At 35.2% G+C, this 22,221-nt stretch overlaps 1 protein-coding gene across 2 annotated transcripts in view; it reads right to left on the minus strand.

Annotated features, from left to right (window-relative positions):
- Positions 1–22,221, minus strand: part of Smc5 (structural maintenance of chromosomes 5) — a 77,866-nt gene that overhangs the window by 21,303 nt on the left and 34,342 nt on the right. For both annotated transcript variants that reach the window (XM_048332772.1, XM_048332764.1), the window contains exons 9-15: positions 13,696–13,951; positions 11,451–11,605; positions 9,942–10,055; positions 6,852–6,946; positions 5,777–5,909; positions 3,276–3,449; positions 2,997–3,166 (exon numbers count right to left, since the gene is read on the minus strand). In XM_048332772.1, the coding sequence (XP_048188729.1) occupies positions 2,997–3,166; positions 3,276–3,449; positions 5,777–5,909; positions 6,852–6,946; positions 9,942–10,055; positions 11,451–11,605; positions 13,696–13,951 (1,097 nt within the window). The remainder of the gene's footprint in view (positions 1–2,996; positions 3,167–3,275; positions 3,450–5,776; positions 5,910–6,851; positions 6,947–9,941; positions 10,056–11,450; positions 11,606–13,695; positions 13,952–22,221) is intronic.

Genomic DNA, 22,221 nt, shown 5'->3' on the forward strand with positions numbered 1-22,221 from the left:
ACATACATACATATGTTATTCTAAGTGCTGAAGTTACATTAATCAAGAAAATTAACATTAATTTAAAAAACAGAAGATAATAGAAAATTGTTTTTTTTAAAGATGAAAATGAAGGGGAAATTTTCTTTTCACACTTCAAATATATTTCCATTTATGAATTTGTTTATTTTTGTGGTAGTGGAGCTTGAACTCAAGGTCTCAAGCTCTTGGCTCAGCTTTTTCCACTCAAGGTTGGCACTCATATTACCTGAATCATACTTCCGCTTTCTTAATTTATGAATTGTTTAGGAACACATAATATATTAGGCCAAGAAATATATCTTAAGGCAATGAGTTGCCATTTATTATTAAATTCTGATTCTATTGCAAATCTCTATTTTCTCTCTATGGGTAAGAGCTTATAAGAACAACAAAGAACAACAGCAAAAAGGTTTAGGTTGTGATAGTGACCTTTGGGAAAAGGTTTAACTGGGAGCCATGTTCCTTTCCTCTAGTTTTGACATCCTAGTAGCTATTGTCCTATCAGTTATATTCAAATTTCTAAAAAAGATAGAAATTCAAAGCTAACAGTTATAATCAATTCTGAGAATGGCTACCTGGGCTTTCATAGTAAGTGACTTTTTCCTTTTGGAAAAAGACTTCATATGGGACCATTGTGGCAAAGATAACATAATTCTAACTGTAACAAGGAAGAATGCACCTGAATGAGTGAAATAAACCCAGCTATTCTGTAAAAATCAAAGTTACTTCCTACTTCCCTATTACTCTGGTACATCTGGTAAGAAAATGGACTATTTCGTTGATTTTTCTGTCAATACCTTTCTTTCATCCCTTTGAATTCAACTAACATATAAATATGGTCAACTGTTTTCCAGAGATTCCCAATATTACTTGAAGGAGAAGGCAAGGGCAAATCTATTTTCATAATAATAACAACAGTACATCCTTGCCCTTTTTCACTGTGGACAGTTGCACTGAGATTGCAAAAGTAGAAGCAAGCTTTAGAATGAAACAAGGTAGTAGCAACAAAGGGCACCAGTAGTCATTAAGTTCATCACCCCTTTCACTCAAATTCTTAAAAAATGCCAGATTTGCCTAGGAATATTCTTTTTTTTTTTTTTTTTTTTTTTGGCCAGTCCTGGGCCTTGGACTCAGGGCCTGAGCACTGTCCCTGGCTTCTTCCTGCTCAAGGCTAGCACTCTGCCACTTGAGCCACAGCGCTGCTTCTGGCCGTTTTCTGTATATGTGGTGCTGGGGAATCGAACCTAGGGCCTCGTGTATCCGAGGCAGGCACTCTTGCCACTAGGCTATATCCCCAGCCCCGTCTAGGAATATTCTTGATAAAATAAAACTAGATTTCTTAAAATCTCAAATTTTGACTACACATGTCTTTCTAATACTGTGACAAAAAAGGACGTACATTGAACTCACTGAACATTTCTATGCTATATAAAATTACTAGTTATATAACTTTTAACTTTGGAGCTAGACTAAATACTTAAAAAAAAAGAGGGAGAATGACAGTTTTACTTGAAAGTATGGCAAGCTGACTACTTCATACTTGTTTATTTTCTTTTCCTAAAAAGAATAAAATGATCTTGCATTTCAAATAATTGATAATATTTGTTGCTAAATGATAAAACTAAAGCTTTCAAATTAAAATTTTAGGAAATCTGCATCTAACACCATGAGCTTGATAGCTTACCAATTTTTAATAACCTCCAATGGGATGACATTATGGTCTTTTCTTTGCTCTTATATAATAAATGGGTCAACATTTAAAATATCATTGGTGAAAAAATATTCCGAATGACCAATATATTTTGGAAGGAAAATCACTTACAAGTAAAGACTCACTTAAAATATAATTGATTTTTAACATATCAGCATAAAGTTCACTATCTTGGAAGATGATTTCATATCCCATACTGCAATTAAAATTTAATTACCTATTGCTGGTAAATTTTGATATAGCATTAAAGTATATCCACCATTATCTAAAAAGTGAATTAAAATACTCCTGCATTTTCAAACCATTGAAGCCTGACTTATTTCATTTTTACTTCAAGCAAAGTATCTCACAACAGATTTAAATATAAAAGGAGAGTGCAAAAACTTATTGACTTTAAGGGTATTTGCCACAACATTTAATAATATCACTCTCCTCATTAAATATGCTTTATTTAGAAAAACAGGTGTTGTATGTTAATACGAGTTTGTTTGTCAGTCATGGGGCTTGAATTCTGGACTAGGGAGCTGTCCCTGAGCTCTTCAGTTCAAGACTATTGCAAGCCACAGTGCCACTTCCAGTTTTCTGATGGTTAATTAGACTTTCCTGCCTGGGCTGGCTTTGAACTGCAATCCTCTGATCTCAGCCTCCTGAGTAGCTAGGATTACATACCCGGCATGAGTTTATTTTTAAATGGATTAATATTTTAAACATTAACAGTTTTATTTTCTAATGTGATGAATATCACACCTCCTTCAGGTAACTCATTACTTTTTAAATAATGAAAATGGGTTCAAGAACTGGCACAGAAAAACAAAATAATTTAGACTAACTGCTCCTTGCTTAATCAATGTATTTAAGTAGAAAAAATTAAAACTTTAGAAACTACACCCAGACAGCACTTGGGAGGCAGGTAGGAGAATTACAAGTTTGAGGCTAGATAAAACTACATAGTCACTACAAAATGTGCTTGTGGGAAATACGTTGTCCTTAATGAGTTTGTTTTTGTTGCCAGTCCTGGGGCATGGACTGAGGGTCTGAGCACTGTCCCTGGCTTCTTTTTGCTCAAGGCTAGTACCTCGAGCCACAGTGCCACTTCCGGCTTTTTTCTATATATGTGGTGCTGAGGAATCGAACCCAGGGCTTCATGTATACGAGGCGAACACTTTACCACTAGGCCATATTTCCAGCTCCCTTAATGAGTTTAGTGAGTACATTATGCAGTACTTTGTGATCCCTCTACCATGTAAAAAAGGCTGAAAGATACCTTGCTAACTTGGAACTAATTTTTTGTTCCAGTTGCCTTTTCTTGGTTTTTCTTTCAAGAAGTTCCTTCTTCTTTTGTCTAAGTTCATTGTCTTTGTGTTCTAGATGTCTGTTTGTATCACGCAAGGCAATCAATCCTGAGTCCACTGCTTGCAATTTTTTATTAATTTCCTGTGAGATAAGTCAAAATAGTTAACAATTTTTTAAAAGTTCTATATACTCATTTTTAAAGCATCAGATAACCATTTTATATTATTTCCTAATAATCAAATGGACTAACCTTTAGTTGTTCTTCCAAGTGTCTTCTTTGGTCTAGATCTACAGTAACTGTGAGGAACTGGGCAACTTTAAGGGATGTGTTACTAGAAATAACTTTGTTCGAATAAAAAGAAGTTTTCACCACATACTTTTCTTCTGCTGTGTAAATTTGTCTTAAACGAGTTTCTTGTATTACCTATAAAACAAAAATTTGTAAATATCTAATAAAAATTATGATACACATTTTAAGGAACAAAAGAATTAAAAGCACAAAGAAAATTTTGGTAATATCAAAATGTACGTTTTACTCTCTCCTTTTGATTATATTGTTGAAAGATATATAACACTATACTTACCTTCTACATGTAGACTGTAAAATGGAAATGTTCTTCATGGATTTCAAAAGGACAGATAGGTTTTTTTCCCCCCAAACTCGAGATCTTACATACAGTTTTAGAAACTGAAGTATTCTAAAATGCTATGTTTCTATATATCAAGAGTTGTCTGAACATTTTCCCAATCTCTAGAGATACATAATCAGTACTATTGTGCTTTGGTTAAAAGAGATAAATTAGCTCCCTAAGTTCTGAATAATTTGGAATAAAGGGAATGAACAGAAGTTTATCTATCTGAATTTCATGAAAATTAGTTGTAACAAGGATTTGAACTGAGCAGAGATATTGAGAGAAAGGGTCATTTCCTGCGAAAAGGGTATTTCAAACTAAGGAGGTCAACAATTTAACCAAAAGGAAGAATTGTACAAATTAATGGAAGAACAATTCTGTAAATATGTTTAATCACTGTTAGAGAAGCTAAAATATTATATTTGGAAGCTATGAATGTAGTTCAATAGTATGATGCTTGTCTTGTGAGGGTTTGTGAGGATTCCGAGTTTGATACCTAGCACAACAAAAATCAAACCAAAATCCTCCTTTTGGATGCTACGGGCCACATTTCTATTAATGAGATTTTTAAAATGTATTCTTACTCAAAGAAAGAAGCAATTATTACTATTATCTACACATGAAATAGAGGACTTAAGGATATAAAGAGTAAAGTTTCTCTATAAAAATTTATATATTCTGAAAGATGGCTAACATTATCTTAAGGGTTTACCAAATGCTGGAATACTTCCTAATGTATCTTTATGCATAAAAGACTGAAAAAAATTTCAGCATAATTTAAGGTATTTTTCTACAACAAAGCTCTGAGCTGGACACTGGGATAATCAGATTAAGAAACATTCAATGTGCTAAGAATTTTAAAAGTCATTACTTTGACTAGGAATGTAGCTCAGGAGTACAATGCTTGCCTAAGTAGCATGCATCTGCCCTATGTTCAATCTCCAGCACCTTGGGAATGGGTAAAAGGGAACTGCTAAAAAAAAAAAAAAAAAATCACTTATATGGGAGCAAAGAATTAAGGTGAATGAATATTACTTGAACAGAATATAGGGGAAGAGAATAATTAATTTTAGTTCCAATGTAAATAATATGAATTGAATACTATTTCTCTAGTATAAACCACAGGATTAAATAAAGCTTTCTAGGTGACTCAAAATGTTAAAAGTACACAAAACACTAAAAATAATTCTACTTGGAAGCATTACTGAAATAAAAGATTTTCCAAGTATAGCAACTGCTCCTTTCTGCCACAAAGTAAAGATATGAAAGCCAGCCAGCCACCAGTAGCTCACACTACAATCCTAGTTCCTCAGGAGGCTGAGATCCGAGGATAGCAGTTTGAAGCCAGCCTGGGCAGGAAAAGTCCATTAGACTTTTATTTCCAATTGATCACAGAAAAAGCCAGAAGTGGAACTGTGGCTCCAAGTGGTAGAGCTTTGAGTGAAAAAGCTCTCAGATTTTATATGCAGTATTAATATGGCAACGTGGTGTTATGGAAAAAATCTGTTCTGAGAAAGACGTATTCTTGGTTATTGCCCATAATAAAACCACAAGTGATTTGGTTACACAGAAATTACTTTTAAGAAGAAAATCTCAAATAGCATTAGAAGAATGTAGGAACTAAGAATTTCTAAGGCTATACTAGCCCAAAGGTGAGATGCTGTAAGAAATGTTCATATAAATATTAAAATAATCTTCAAGCTTTAAGAGGACGAATACTTACTAAAATAATTTTATACCCCAGCCTACCTTTCTAAAATATAATGTCTGAAATATAATCTAGAGTAAAAGTAACAACTAAAGAGTAACAACTAAAATATGAATAAACACAAGTTTATCAAACAAGGGAGAATCAGGTCAGAGTATCTAGACAATTCCTTGAGGGTTTTAACTTATTCAATTACTGTAAACATGCTTATTCTCATTAACTCTATATTACTTCTGTCATAAAGTAAGTAATCAACACAACTACCAAATTTTCAATACAAACAATTTCTCCATGGTTTATTAAACCAACAGAATATTTAACTTATTTAAAACTTCTAAAACTTTTTTTTTTACTTTAAACAAGAAATTTTAACCAAACTATGATTCTAGTATTGCATTTGTACTTTCTCACCCGCTCAATTCTTTCTCTGGTCCTTTCAGTTCCTACAGGAACTTCATGAATATGATACTGACAACAAAGATAACTCATTACAGGGTCAGGTGCATCAAATAACTCTCGTAAGTAAGAGAAAAATCCATATTGTCTGAAAGAAGAAAAGGGAAAGATACTGATGTGATTTTTTTTCTTAAGAAATTGTTTAAGAAGAAATGCACACACTGCCTTACATATGAAACTGTAACCCCTCTGTACTTCACTTTGACAATAAAGAAAAAAATTTTTTTAAAAAGGTGCTTAAGAAATCTGTTGAAGTGGCAAGTAAGCAGTAAGTAACTTATAAATTGTTTTCCAATAATGGTAAATAAAAAGGCTTTTTTTTAGAGTTTAAAATTACTTCAGGAGCATGTTTATTTCCTTGTTGAAAATGTTTACACTTTCTATCATTAGCTATTAAGTTGTTCTTTCTATTGCTTTTATATTAAGATTACCTACTTATATCTGTAGCTATTTACTTGCAACTGTTGGAAACTGAGAGTTTTATATTCAGTTTTTAAAATTATTTTTGCATGATAAAGCGACTTACCACATTCTAGTCTCAATAAATGATCAACTCCTATCTCTTAGCTTTAATAAGGAATATTTTAGTATCTTTTATTAAGTAGTTCAATATTGTTCCTCTGATTTGAAATGTAACCTATATGACATACTATATCACATTTCCTAGCCTAAACAGTTCCTTATTTAGACTTCATTAGCTATCCTAAAAAAGAATAACACTGGGGCTGAGAATGTGGCTTACTGGTAGAGGGCTTGCCTAGTATGCATGAAGCCCTGGGTTTGATTCTTCAGTACCACATAAACAGAAAAGGCCAGAAGTGGCACTGTGGCTCAAGTGGCAGAGTGCTAGCCTTGAGCACAGAGAGGCTCAGGGACAGAGCCCAGGCCCTGAGTTCAAGTCCCAGGAGCAGTGCATGCATGCACACACATACACACACAACATTATAAAAGAATAACAGCTTATAACAAACACATTATGTGACAGATGATTATTTTAAAATTAATTTTAATAATTATAGTCAAGATTTACCTTAGCTCATTCAGAGATCTTGAAGGTGCTTTGTCTGCATATGAAACCCTGGGGGCCATAACAGCATTTACTCTTAATTTTTTATTGTCACGAACCTGAGTACATGGGAAATCCAGTATTATTTTCATTATTATACACTCGCAATTAAAATAATTTGTAAAGTTACCATGTTGTTATGGTCATTCTTAGCATGATCAAGAACTTTGAATATTTGATATTGATCACATGAGAAAATTTTACTGTGATAATGTTACTGCAGCAGCTATATACTTTTACAAAGAGTCAATTTCTTCTCTTTCCCCCTCTCCTCCCCACATCTTTTTGTTTAGGAAGCACCTTGCTAGATAGCTCAGCCTAGCTATAAACTTGTGATCCTTCACCCAAGGCAAAAGTCCATTTTTTTATTTATATTTTTAAGAGGGTAAGTCTTGAAATTTGAGATTTGTTTCAAAATAATACAAAAGGGAGAAGAATTATCCTTCATTAAGAACAGATTTTCTTGAGTTGAGCTAACTGTTCTAAAAATGATTACAAAACTTTGGGTAAAAAAAATTTAAACTATCACTAGAAGTTACTAGAGAAATAGAAGCTGGAGGGTAACTGACATCTGGAAGCAGAATATAGCATGCATGAGTGAGATTTGTGTTGACATGGCCTATGGTTTGAGAGCATTTCCCATCTTGGAGCATGGGAGCAGAGCTAGAATTCAGGTAGAAAGCTGCAACCTACTGGATCTTAATATGTCATCTGTGGTGACAATAACAGCTACACAGATAATAAATTCTTAGAAGGAGGGTAATTGCCAAGTGAACAGTCTCAGAACTTTGTATATACATTGATGTTCAATTGACTGATCTATAAGCTATTGAAGTATTGAGAAATTCTAGGTGGAAAATGTAAAAACAGAAGGCTGAAAAATGGAATGGAAATTTCAATTACTAACCACTGTATAGGATACAGATTGAGTACAGCTGAGTTAACTGTCTGCTTGCCTCTTTAAAATAAGTGAATCTGTACAACTTATTATTCACAATTCCATGTACAATACAAACAATTACTGGATGTAAGAAAATGCTACCATACATAGTTAAGAGAAACTACCTTCAAATGAACTCAAATGCTGGAACTAGAAAATATGAACTTTAAAGAACCTATTATATATACTCAAGAAAACTATCATCATGCTGAACAGATGACAAACTTTAACAGACTAAAAGAAAATTAAATTGAAATCTAGAACTGAATTATGCAGTACGTTAAATAAAATACTCATTGACAGATTTAGTGGTGGAAGATCAAAAATTAAAAAGACAATATTATGAAATACTTCATTCTACAACATGAACAATTTAGATGAACTAGAAAAACTGCTTGAAAGCAGGTATACTGGCAAATTTGTAACATGATAATGCAAAGAAACTCAAGACCTGGACATTTTCACTGATAAGTTCCATAATACAGCTAAGGAAGCCATAATACCAAAACTGAACAAAAAATAGAAGAAACACACTTCCCAGTTCTGATACATTGAAAGGTATTTGGTACAGGATAAGCTGGCCATTTCCAAACAGAAATGATCTAATTACACATTGCTGCACATGCTTCAGTGTTCTCACAGACTGATACAGAAGATTTACAGAATGGGAGATCTCTGCCATCTATCTGGCCAGATAACCTGAAAATACAGAGCTCTAAATCCTCAAAGAATCAACAATCCAGTTAATAAATAGGCAAATGAGCTAAACAGACTTCGAAGTAAAAATAGCCAATAAATACATGAAGAACTTTCCCACATGTCTGACCATAAAGAAAATGTAATTCAAAACAACATTAAGATTCCATCTCATCCCACTTAGATACAAACAACACAACAGATGCTGGCTCCAGATGTGGGAAAAAGAAACCCTAATGAATTGCTGGTGGCAATGTAAACTTGCTCAGCCAGTCTGAGAACCAGTTTGGAGATTCCTCAAAAACTAAACCCTATAATTTAGCAATAACACTCTTGGGCATTTATCCAAAAGAATATACAAATCAGAATACAGTAAGGCACTTGCACAATCATGTTCATTGCTTCACTAATCACATAGCCAAGGTACAGAAAGAGCCCAGATACCCTTCAATGGAAAAATAAGTCAAGCATATGTGGGATATATATATATATATATACATAAAAATATATATATCTACACACACACACACACACACACACACACACACATAATGGAGTTTTACTCATCTATTAGGAAGAATCATATAACACATTGGCAAAGAAATGGATAGACCTGGGCTGGGGATATGGCCTAGTGGCGGGAGTGCCTGCCTCAGAAATGGATAGACCTGGACAAAACTATGTTAAGTGAAGTAAGTCAAGTCCAGAAAGATAAAAGGTTGTTTTTTCTCAGATGTAAAATCGAGATCCTATTTATTTATTTATTTATTTTTTGGCCAGTCCTGGGCTTGAACTCAGGGCCTGAGCACTGTCCCTGGCTTCGTTTTGCTCAAGGCTAGCACTCTGCCACTTGAGCCACAGCACCACTTCTGGCCATTTTCTGTATATGTGGTGCTGGGGAATTGAACCCAGGGCCTCATGTATACGAGGCAAGCACTCTTGCCACTAGGCCATATCCCCAGCCCTCGAGATCCAATTTATAAATATACAAGTACACACACCTGGGGTTGTAAGTGTACACAAATGTATTAGCCAAAGTATAGTATTTGCAGTAGAGAATTCAAGTTGTGTAACTTCTTAGAAAAACTGTGTATCAGGAAACTGGCACTCAAAAAGATGTTAAGGAAGAGGTCAAGAGGTAGAGGTGTAGACCAATTAATAGAAGGGAGTGGGAAAAATGTAGTCATAATATTCAATGCATATCTAATGAAACTAGGAAAATTGAGTGGAAAAGTTGGGTTGGGTGAGAATGATGAAAGGGGTGACACCTTGATAGATACATTGTACTTATAAACTGATTTATTGAATGGTAAACCCTTTGTACAACTATGTAAAGTTAATAAAAAAGTAACATAAAAAAACTAGTGCTAAAACATTAAGTGCCAAATGAACCAATGTGTATGTTGGTTAGTACTTGCCTCTCTGAGGAAAAGCTCCATATCCTCTTGACTTTCAAACACAAAGGCTCTCAAGTCATTTGATGGAATGTGGTTTTCAATATATTTGGCATTTTTATTATCTTTCATATTGATCTAAAACACCAAAGAATAAAAAGTAAGTTAATTTTCCTGAAATCCACTAATTATAAGAATGTCACATTGTTCTTAGATTTATTTACTAAATTAAGTGTCATATTTAAAGACAAAAAGAGAATGACTTGGTACTGAAGGGTCATTTCCAAACATCTATTTGAATTTGTTACAAACAACACAATTAAACAAGGGCCAAGATTTAAATAGTACCATACGCATATCGACTGGGTAAAAAAGAATACAGTATGGGAAGTAGCACTGTGGCTCAAGTGGTAGGGTGCTAACCTTGAGCTGAAGGGCTCAGGGACAGAGCCCAGGCCAAGAGTTCAAGCCCACAACTGACAAAAAAAAAAAAAAAAAAAAAAAAAAAAACCCACAAAAACCCTACAAAACAAAACAAAAAACCAAGGAATCAATAAAATAAAAAAATAATACAGTACGTATATACTAATTCTTCTAAGACATAATAAAATATTAAAACAAAGTTCCATGAATTCTTCATAGATCTGCATTGCATTCTCTTGAAAAAAAATTAGCAAAAATAGTCCCTAAATCATTTTGGTTAAGTTTTAAATTATGTATCTATATCTAAAATGTCATTATTAATCATTTACATTTCAGATGAAACTGATCACAATATGTCCATGGCCATAAGTTACTTGCTGAATATAATTTCATCTATTCTTGCTCACGATTATCAATGTGCCACCAAATACTTTACTGTAAGTAAACTATCTGCTTCATCCTCAAAATTTTCAGAAATCATCCTCTCCTTCCAGTGCTGGTATCAAGGATTGTCTTACACTCTTTGCTTATTGCTCATGGCTGGCACTTTACCTTGAGCTATATCTCCTGTTAGGCAGCTTGCTAGTTAAACGGAAATGTAGTATTTGGACTTTTCTGCAAGGATTGCTTCAAACAGTGATCTTTCAGGTCTCAGCCTCATAAGTAGTTAGAATTACAGGTCTGAGCCACCAGCATCCAACAGAATGCTCTTTTTTAAAAGAGCAGATAATTTTCTTGATTTATCATGTCATTTGTCATTCATCAACATTTTTATTTACAGTGGTTTTCTACCTTTTCAGCAGATTTTAATCTGTTTTATGAACTAAGAATCAACCACTAATTTTATGAATGATTTTTGGATACTCAACTATCAGTGCCATGTTTCTTTCTAGAAAAAAGTTCACAGGTTTGTGATAGTTATTAGCTTCAATAATCAACATTTATTTTTAAAGCTTATACATGGATCCAGCCATATATCAGATATTAAGTCCAAAAAATGAAAAACAAGGTTTTAATAGGACTAAGAATTCTTAAAACAACAAAAATCTACAATGATGATAGTGGTAAAAGTAACAGATGCCAGCTACCAAAATGAATAAAATATCTCACCGTAAGCATTATGGGCTCACAGACTCTTTGCTTAAATTTGTCTCTATTATTTCTCAGCCACAAAACAGCATCATATGTATCCCGGAACCTTTGTCTCAGTTTATCTTCCTTTTGATGCATAAGATTATCAAAACGTATAATATGGCCATCCACATCTAACATCAAAACACAAAGCATTTTTTTTAAATGTCAATCAGTGATAATCTATTAATAGTACAGAAGAATATCCTAGGATCAGAGACTTACAAACACCATGCAGTAAGTACTTGGTGAAAAGTCTGGCCGGGATAAATAGTTCCAAAATTTTCTAACACCTGAGATAAAAGATCTTGAAGCTATCAGAAAAATACACAGGTTACCTATGAAAAGGATGAGAAAAACAGTTGCTTTCCTTCAGAAGATAATAGCAATAGGCTCTCAATATTCTTGGAGAAAAAATTATTTTAACATAGCACTGTATATAAAATAATATTAAGAGAAGTAGATAATGAATTAAAAATGTTCTCAGTGATGCAAAGACAAATTAATCCTCATCTCTTCTTGGGTCTTAGGGAATTCAGGAATAGGGTAGATTTATTCAATGGAGGTGTGAGAAAAATCTCAGGTGACAACCATGCCAGTAGGCCTAGAGAATAAGCTAAAAAGAAAGGAGAGAGAAGGCTAAGAATTCAACAGAAAGCCTAATCAATTGTTTTCTTCTACCATTAAAAAAAACACCAATTCAAATGGTATTTTTTCCTTTTCTTTTTAAAAGAAAAGGCAAGTGGATACCTTTGAAAAAAGTTATTAACCCAAGATATTTAATTATTATCAATGGCTTATTTGGTTAGCTACAAACTTAGTAACTCAGAGAAGACAAAAATTATGATTATCAGTAAAATACTAATGTTTTCAGCCTTGAAAAGATAAAAACTAGATGATAAGAAAATACTGGGGCTGGGAATATGGCCTAGTGGCAAGAGTGCTTGCCTCCTACACATGAAGCTCTCCGTTGGATTCCCCAGCACCACATATATGGAAAACGGCCAGAAGGGGCGCTGTGGCTCAGGTGGCAGAGTGCTGGCCTTGAGTGGGAAGAAGCCAGGGATGGTGCTCAGGCCCTGAGTCCAAGGCCAAAAAAAAGAAAATACTGAATGTGAAATCCAAGGATGAGAGTATTATATTAGTATTTTAGCTTACAAATTGTATAAATACTGGCAATTGTTAAGTGATACTCTCCAAAGGATGATACCCTTCAGAAAGGAACACAAAGTTTGCTCAATACCTATGTGTATGTAATCAAATGCAATAGTATTTTTCAAAATGAACTCCAGGAGATGCAAGCAAGAGGTGTTTTTTTCTTTATGGCTGTTTTTGTTTTTTCTTTTTGTCTTGTTTGTTTATCTATCTTTGGGAGGCACAGAAACAGAGATCTAATGAGTGAACTTTTGTCTAGTGGTAATCACTAGACACTGTGTTAAAAATGAACTATACAATTTGTGGGTGGAAATGGGAGGGCAAAACTGAGAGAAAGAGGGGTGACAATATCCAAAAAGAAAGGTACTCTTTACTTGATTTATGTAACTGTAACACCTTTGTAAAAAATAATAACAATAAAAACATTAAATAAAAAAGGCACTCTTGGGCTGGGAATGTGGCCTAGTGGTAGAGTGCTTGCCTAGCATACATGAAGCCCTGGGTTTGACTCCTCAGCACTACATATACAGAAAAAGCCAGAAGTGGTGCTGTGGCTCAAGTGGTAGAGTGCTAGCATTGAGCAAAAAGAAGCCAGGTGCTTCAAGCCCTGACCCAGGACAGGCAAAAAAAAAAAAAAAAAAAAAAAAAAAGGCACTCTTTCTAGCTCTCTGTTATAGAAGTAATATGCTATATTATATATGTTATATATAGCCATATTACCATAACAATCAGTAATATTTTGAGGAATTGTAATAGGAAAGGGATACATATATACATACATATGCATATATATCAGGTAAAATGTAAAGAAAGAAAGGCAAAGATAAACTATACTTATTTCATGGAGCAAAACTAAAGCTTTTAAAGGTTAAGATAAGGATCTGATCTGATAAACTCAGCATTTATATAGAGAATTAAATCAATTACTGAAATTGGAAATAAGTTAGTGGCAAATCAGCACACATGACCAAGTTGGTAAGATAGGAAGTAAGCATGATGAGTATCAGGGAAGAACCCATCAACAGAAATATCTGCATTTTATAAATGTCTTCACTCTAAGAAAACTTACTCTGTTTCTCCTTCTCTAGAGTTTCTCGCTCTCTTCGTTTATCAATAATCTCGCCTTCACATAATCCCTTTTCATCCTGAATTCGTCTCAAATCATTTGTAATGGCATCAATCTGAGGCTGAAGATTCTCACAGTTTTCAGTGGTTTTTAGTTCATTTTGCAAATCTTCTATCATTTTTTGGGTATTGCTTATTCTCCTCTGTCGGTCCTGCTCTTCATTTTGTTTTACTATTAAAGCCTGTTGAAGTTCTTCAATCTAATAATAAAAAAGGAAGGTGCTTGAGATTACATGTCTTTTGTAGTAATATTGTTTTGAAAATGCACAAGAATGGGGATTCTGCTCTGTGGACAAGCGCTGCCTAAAATGCACAAGATCCTGGGATGTACCACAATTACAACAACCAAAAAAGTCCAAGATTAGAAAGAGAATGACAGAACAGGGCAGGGTTATTTTCCTCATTAAAAGGTTTTCTGCTATAATTAGACTAGCAGATTACTAGTCATACTAATTTGTTGTTTTTTTACATTAGTGAACACATTATTTCAAATAATAATGGTGAGTAACATAATTAACACTCATTAAATATTTGTTTATTTAAACAAAGGGATTTCTAAATATGTAGAAGGAAATAAATATATATCACGTATGACCAAAGTTAAAACAATCACACGGTATGTGTTTCAATGAGTAACAGAATACTAATAATAGAAATGATTATGTTTAAACTTTTCTTTCAACAAAATCATTTTCTATCAATACTTGAAGCTTATATTTTGAAGTATGAATGAATCATCAATCTTTACATGTACTCATGGCTCACATCTATATTAGCTACTTAGAAGGGTGGTCATGGTTCAAAGCTAATCTGTGGGCAAAAAGCTTGTAACGTCCCATCTCATCCAATAGCTGCACTGAGTGGAGAGAGTGAGATCAGATCAGGAGGACTGAGTAACAGCCAGCCTAAGTACAAAGTTTTCCAGCAAGGTGCTGATGGCACACACCTGTAATCCTTGCTACACAGAAGGCTGAGATCAGGATGAAGGTTCAAGGCCAGCCTGAGGAGGAAAGTCCATGAGACTCATCACCAGTTAGCCACCAGAAAACTGGAAGTAGTGTGCTGGCCTTGAGCAAAAGAACTCAGGGGCAGTGCCCAGTGCCCAGTGCCAAGTTCAAGCTCCACACCTGACGGGCGGGGGTCCAGACCCCATCTCAAGAGAAAAGAAGTGGGGGCTGGGGATATAGCCTAGTGGCAAGAGTGCCTGCCTCGGATACACGAGGCCCTAGGTTCGATTCCCCAGCACCACATATACAGAAAATGGCCAGAAGCGGCGCTGTGGCTCAAGTGGCGGAGTGCTAGCCTTGAGCGGGAAGAAGCCAGGGACAGTGCTCAGGCCCGGAGTCCAAGGCCCAGGACTGGCCAAAAAAAAAAAAAAAGAGAGAAAAGAAGTAGAAGGTTACCTCTCCACCCTCAACAAAAGGGGAGAGTACATAAAAAATAAACAGAGCAAAAAGGGTTCTAGCTCAAGTGGTAGAATACCAGCCTACAAACAGTCATGAGTTCAAATTCCACAGCCATCAATCCTCCCCAAATTTAAACTTCTTAATTTACAATCAGTAAATCAGTTGGTACCTAATGTCAGTGGAGTTTTAAAAATAAAAACCAGTTACCCAAAATAGGACTGAGATATTTTTAGCACACACATATATGCCTATGTACAAAATTCATTTAAAATTTTGCATTAAAATAAATGAAGACACATTAAATAACCTAATTAGCTCGCTTTATTTCTAAGTAGAATTTACTCCCTCCTCTGCACCATTATGAAGGTTATATTATTTTTAAAGTATGAAAAAGACTTAAGACAAAAGTAACTTATAATTGAATGTCCTAAAACTTATATATTTTAACATCTACCTGTATCTATTTACAGAACATATTTTATACTAAGTAACCCTGTTACCCACAAAGTTTCTTTCTTTTTCTTTTTTTTTGGGGGGGGGGGCAGTCCTGGGCCTTGGACTCAGGGCCTGAGCACTGTCCCTGGCTTCCTTTTGCTCAAGGCTAGCACTCTGCCACTTGAGCCATAGCGCCACTTCTGGCCGTTTTCTGTATATGTGGTGCTGGGGAATCGAACCCAGGGCCTCATGTATACGAGGCAAGCTCTCTAGCCACTAGGCCATATCCCAGCCCCCACAAAGTTTCTTGTTATCCTTCAGAGGTTTTCGCAAAACGAAATATTAACACTGGAATTATGCCTTGTTATAGAAACAAATATTTTATCCTATTCCTTTTTATTAGAAATTTACAGTAGTATAAATTTCCCTTTTAAAAAGTTATCTCTGGTACTATCAAAATGAATAAATTAAACATATACCAAAATTCTTTCTCCTATAACAAATACATAGAAAAATAATTTGAAAAAATTAAGACACATAAAATACACAAAAGCCAGTTCCCAACAGTTCACAAGAAGCTCCTAAGTCCAAGCCACTCAGAAGAACAAATGAGCATGTTACCAAAGCATAGAAAAAAGAAATCTCTAATAAATACATTAAAAAGTCCATGAAAAGGGCATGCTTAAGTTCTGCACTCTTAAGCAGAATAAAGACCACTAAGTGACAGGAAATCAGTGCCAAAGAATATGTACTGAAAGAATATGACTGGTGTGGATCTAAAAAACTGAAAAGCAGCTGGATACTCGCTTGCTTTTATTTTTTGGCTCTAACTTTTCTGAACTCTTAATTCTATGTGCTATTCTCATCCCAAGAAACCACCATTAAAAATTAGCTTAGTCTCACCATGACTACTACCTGTGTTTAGACTGACAACAGTTAAGTCTAACCTTTTTAGATGTCCCATCTTCAAAAGCACACTATTGCCATTCAGCTTCTATATTTTCAATTTCTCTGAATGTACCTGCTTACTCCAATTGAAACCTGGCTAGACATTTTCTGGAAGACATTTTCCCTATAGCCCTAATGTATAGTGAGTTGCCATATCTCACTATTTAAGGACTCAAAGGTAAGGTATTCTCACCATTGTCTTGTATTCCTTTCTCTTTTAACTAACCCCCACTCTAGTTCCTCTGAAGATTATGGGATCCTCTTTTGCCACCCATTCATTATCCTTATTGTTCACTCTATTCATATGCTGGTAATTCTGGCACCTTGATTCACTATCTTCAACTACCCAAAATGAAAATGTATTCCTATACAAAAAGCTACATGAGAAAAACTCAATAGCAGTTTTACTACAAATAACCCTAATTTGGAAAACACTTAAAAATCCATTAAAGGGCCAGGTGCTAGTTGCTCACCCCTGTATTATAGCTACACAGGGGGCTGAGACCTGGAGGACAGTGATTTGAAGCTGGCCTAGGCAGAAAACCTGGCTAGACTCCAGTTCCAAAAACCAGCAAAAAGCAGGGCTGGAGGAGTGGCTAAAATGGCAGAGTGCCAGGAATGTAAGCAAACCTAGCAAGCAAGCCAAGCAAGCATAAAGTCCTGAGTTCAAGCCCCAGTACCTGAAAGTTAACAAATTCTAACTCCAAGTTAATGGAACGCCCACTCCCCACTAATCTTAATAAAAATCAAAAGTATACTAATATCAAAATCTGTGGGCACAGTTAAAGCAAAGAGAAGAAAAATAAAGTGTTTTAAAGGGGACATAAGAGTAAAACTCAAACCAATATCTAAATTCTATCTCAACAACTTTGGAGAAAGAAAATAAAGTCACAAATAGAAACCAACACAACTGAGAACAACAAAACTGAGAAAAGTTTTGAAACTGAGAAAACCGAAACTGACAAAAACAATGAGCTATCTCCTAGAAAATGCACTAATAAATTTAACAAATCTCTAACAAGAATGATAAAAAAGTGAAGAAGTAAAACAAACAACTTTCTGATGGAATGGAAAAGTGATCTTATTACAGGGTCTATACTAGAAAGATAAAATCGTTTATATACACAAGCCAGGTGAGGTTGCACAAGCCTATAATCCTAGCTATTTAGGAGGCAGAGATCAGGGATTATTCTAGGCCAGTGTAGGAATAAAGGTTGTTTCTGTTTTTGTTTTTGTTTTTTAACTGGCAATGGGGCTTTAACTCAGGAACTGGTATTTGTTACCTCAAGTAAAATGGAAAAAAATACACTAAACTTATTTGAATAACCATTCTTAGCTTTTTTTGCTTAAAGCTGGTACTCTACCACTTGAGCCACAGCTCCATTACTGGCTTTTTGCTGGCTGTTAGAGTATCACAGAATTTCCTGCCTGAGCTGGCTTTGAACTATGAACTCAGATCTCATTCTCCTGATTAGCTAAGATTCCAGGAATGGGTCTTTGAGGCTCCATCTTGGTCAATGATCGCTTTTGAGCCTTTCATCCTCAGAGACATGGGGAAGCACAAATAGGAAGACCACAGCCTAGGCCAGCCTGGACATAAAGACCCAATCCTGAAGTTATGAAAAAGCAAAAAGGGGCTGCAGGTGTGGCTCATGTGGTAGAGTACCTGTCTTCCAAGCGTAAGGCCCTGTGTTCAATACTAGTATCCTCCTCTCACCCAAGCATCAACAAAAATTTGTACATACATAAATCTGAATACTTGAACAAAATGAACCTAACAACTTCCTTCCCATATTATAGAATCAGGGTCTCATGTTTTCTAGGCAAGTGCTCTATCACTTGCGCTACCTCTCTAGTCAAACTGAATTAATTTATTTCAAAACACAGTTAAGTGGTATGAAATATCTTATTTGAATAACCATCAAACTATTAAGAAAACTAAAATTGTGATTTGAAAATTTCCCCCAAAGAAATCTCTAAGCCCAGTTTCACTCCAAGAATTATACAAAATGTTTAAAGAAGAAATTAACATTAGTCCCATATGATCTCTTCCAGAAAATAATGAAGAGGCACTGTTTTCTAATTCACTTTATGAAAGTAAGTTATTATCCTAATACCAAAAGCACAAATAGAGAAATGGAGCCATGGCTCAAGTAGTAAGAGTACTAGCTTTGGGCAGAAAAGTACAAGGACAGCACTCAGGCCCCAAGTTCAAGTCCCAGAACGCACATAAAACCAGCATGCACACACACACACACACACACACACACACACACACACACACACGCACACACGCATAGCACAAAATGAAAAGTACAGAAGAATATCTCGCACAGAGACACAAAAATCCTCTAACAAAATGTTGACAAACATAATTTACTTGAATTACAAAAAGAATGACACATTTATATACTACAACCAAGTAGAACTTATTTCAAAGAGGTAAGGTTGATTTCATATTTTTAAAAAATCAATCAATATAACCCATCCTATCAACAGGCTAAAGAAAAAACTATAGTCATTCAATAGAGGTAAAGAGCATTTGATAAAAGTGAACACTCATTCATAAAAATTCTCAGAAACATGAATATATGTACAGTAACTTCCTGAATCTAATAAAAAGCATCTGTAAAATACACATAACTAACATAGTGATGCTTTGCCTAATGAATGCTTTCTCCGGAGCTCTAGAACAAGGCTAGGATGTCTGTATTCACTATTCTTACTCTGTTATAATGCTAGAAGTTCTGGTCATTTCAGGAAAAGGAAACTAAACACATACAGAAAGGAAAAAACAAAACAAAACATGTCTATCCTTATTAGTATATAACATGTAGAAAATCTCACAGAATCTAGGGAGGGGGCATTTTTTATTGCCAAAGGTTTAAGTCGAATACAACAAAGGATTTGTATGCTGAAAACTACAAATAGTGATGAAAGAAATCAAAGATCTAAATAAATGGAGACATACCGTGTTCACAGATTGGAAGACTCAACATAGTAAAAATTTCAATTCTCCCCAAAGGTTTAATGCAATTCCTATTAAAATCCCAGCAACATCTTTCTGTAGATATAGAAAACATTTGGATTTCGTCAGGAATGGTGAAATAAGGAACTCTGAAAATCCTTTCCTCCATAAAAACAATAAACAATGACAAAAATTGTCAAAATTGACTCTGGAATCAAATGCTTGCAGGAATCATGGACATGTTCACTGAAGAAAAATGGCTGAGTCCTGATAAAAACAGAAAGCATTATTGCTTTCTGAACATCTCTGATTCCCAAAGTCCTCTTTTCCTATTTCTGTGGTAGCCAAGAAAACAAAGATCTCACAACCACAATGAAAACTAGCAGCTTGGCAACAACTGGGAAAATATGAAAAATAGATTCTTTCGAAGCTTCATTTTTGCCAGGTCTGGTCACTCCTTTACTTCTAGGGCCTATGGTAAATGAACTGAATTGAACTGTAGGACAACTACTTGATGTTAGACAACCAGAGCTTATGAAGAAAGAGCTATAAATCATATTCATGATTTCCAGAAAGGAGTGATTAGAACTATGTAAGAACATTTTAATTATTGATATTTGGTGATGTTAACCTGTACTAAATTGCTATAAATTAATACTGAAATAGGTGTAGAAGGTATGGCTCAAGTGGTAGAAAGTCAGAGGCCTTGAGTTCAAATCCAGTACAAAAAAAAAAGAAAAGAAAAAAAGTTAGATACTAGTAAGAGGGAACTGGGTTAATGGAAGTGAAAGAGAATAAGTTTTGGATACTGTAGAGATAGGTTAGCAGCAAATATAAAAATGTTAACAGGGGAGAGAGGTAAGGCAAAGTAATGGGGACACTAACACAATACTTCCCAAACATGTGGAACTGTCACAACTCTCCTTATGTATGGCTGTCTTCTAATAACAAAATAAGTAAGGAGAAAATGCAATAATTTGTTTTAAAGACATGATAGCAGCACATGCCAGACTCTAAGTTAAACTCCAGCACCATGAAAAGGGGGAAAATTCCAAAACATTTGGCAAGGTGTGGTGATGCCAACACAGAAGGCTAAGGAAGTAAGACTGAGAATTTGAGATCATCATAGTGAGAACTTGTCTCAAAGATAAATAAATTTTTTAAATGGGCTAGGAATATTGCTTAGTGGTATAGTGCTTGCCTAGCATGCATGAAGCCCAGGGTTCAATTCCTCAGTACCCCATAAACAGAAAAAGCAGGAAGTGGTGCTGTGGCTGAAGTGGTAGAGCTCTAGCCTTGAGCAAAAAGAAGCCAGGGACAGGGTGCAAGCCCTGAGTTTAAGCCGCAGAACTGGCAAAACAAACAAACCAACCCACAAAATACAAACTAACATAAAGGGAATAATGGAGAACACATATTAACAAGATGGCACATGTACCTTGTCAGCAATTATAATAATTGTAAATGCATTACTCTAGTTTAAAAGATAGAGAGCTGGGAACTGGTGGTTCATGCCTGTATAATCCTTGCTACTCAGGAAGCTGAAGATCTGAGGATCACAGTTTGAAGCTAACCTGTGAGCTTCTTATCTCTAATTAACCATCAAAAAGCTGGATGAGGAGTGTGGCTCAAATGGCACAACGCTAGCTTTGAGGGGGGAAAAAAACAAACACCTCTAGGACAGTACCCAGGCCCTGAATTCAAACCCCATAATCAGCACCAAAAAGAGAGAAAAAAAAAAAAAAAAAAAAGGAAAGAAAACAGCAACAACAACCCAACAATCCAAAAAACTCCCGAACATTTTCCAACCAACTACTGTTAATGGACATATTTTAGATTCAGTCACAAAAGTTTAAAATACAAGAACAGAATTGTACATAGTCAAAATAGAACTCTTCCTCTTCAGTTTAAAGTAAAAGGCATCACTCTGATCAGCTGTAAAGTCAAAAAGTTAGCTATTATTGCTTCTCTTTCATAATTTAATCCCTAATTTACTCCTTCAGCAACTTTTCTTTCTTTCATTTTGGGTGTTGACCCAGGGATTTGAACTCATGTTCTAAATGCTGTCCCAAAGCCTTTTTCTACTCAAGGCTAGTGTTCTACCACAGGAGCCATAGCTCTACTTCCAGTTTTTCTTCCTCTTTGATGGTTAACTGGAGATAAGAGTCTTATGGACATTACTGTGATCCTCAGAGCTCAGCCTCCTAAGTAGCTAGGATTACAAGTGTGAACTACCAGTGCCTGATCCTTAGCAACTCTCCTTGGTTCAGTTTACTAAAATCATCAATCAACTGCTGTACCCCAATTTAAGCCACCGTTATTGCCTGAGTATTTAAATAGCCTCTAGACTTCCATGCTTTCCTTCTTGATTAGTCAGCCCACGCTTCAAAAGGCAGTCCAAGGTGCTTTAATAGGAAAAAAAATACACACTGAGCATGGTGGCTCACGCCTGTAATCCTAGCTACTTAGGAGGCTGAGATCTGAGGATAGCAGTTCAAAGCTAGGCCGGGTGGGAAAGTTGATGAGATGCTTAGCTTTAATTAACCACCAGAAACCCGAAGTGGCACTGTGGCTCAAAGTGGTAGAGCACTATCTTAGAGCAAAAGCACTCAAGGACAGGGTCCAGGTATTGAGTTCAAGCTCCACGACTGACAATAAATGAACGAATGAACAAACAAATAAATACAATACTGTTCCTCCCTAGATTAGAAAC

This window comes from Perognathus longimembris, chromosome 1, assembly GCF_023159225.1.
Source record: "Perognathus longimembris pacificus isolate PPM17 chromosome 1, ASM2315922v1, whole genome shotgun sequence".
Taxonomy (NCBI): Eukaryota; Metazoa; Chordata; class Mammalia; order Rodentia; family Heteromyidae; genus Perognathus; species Perognathus longimembris.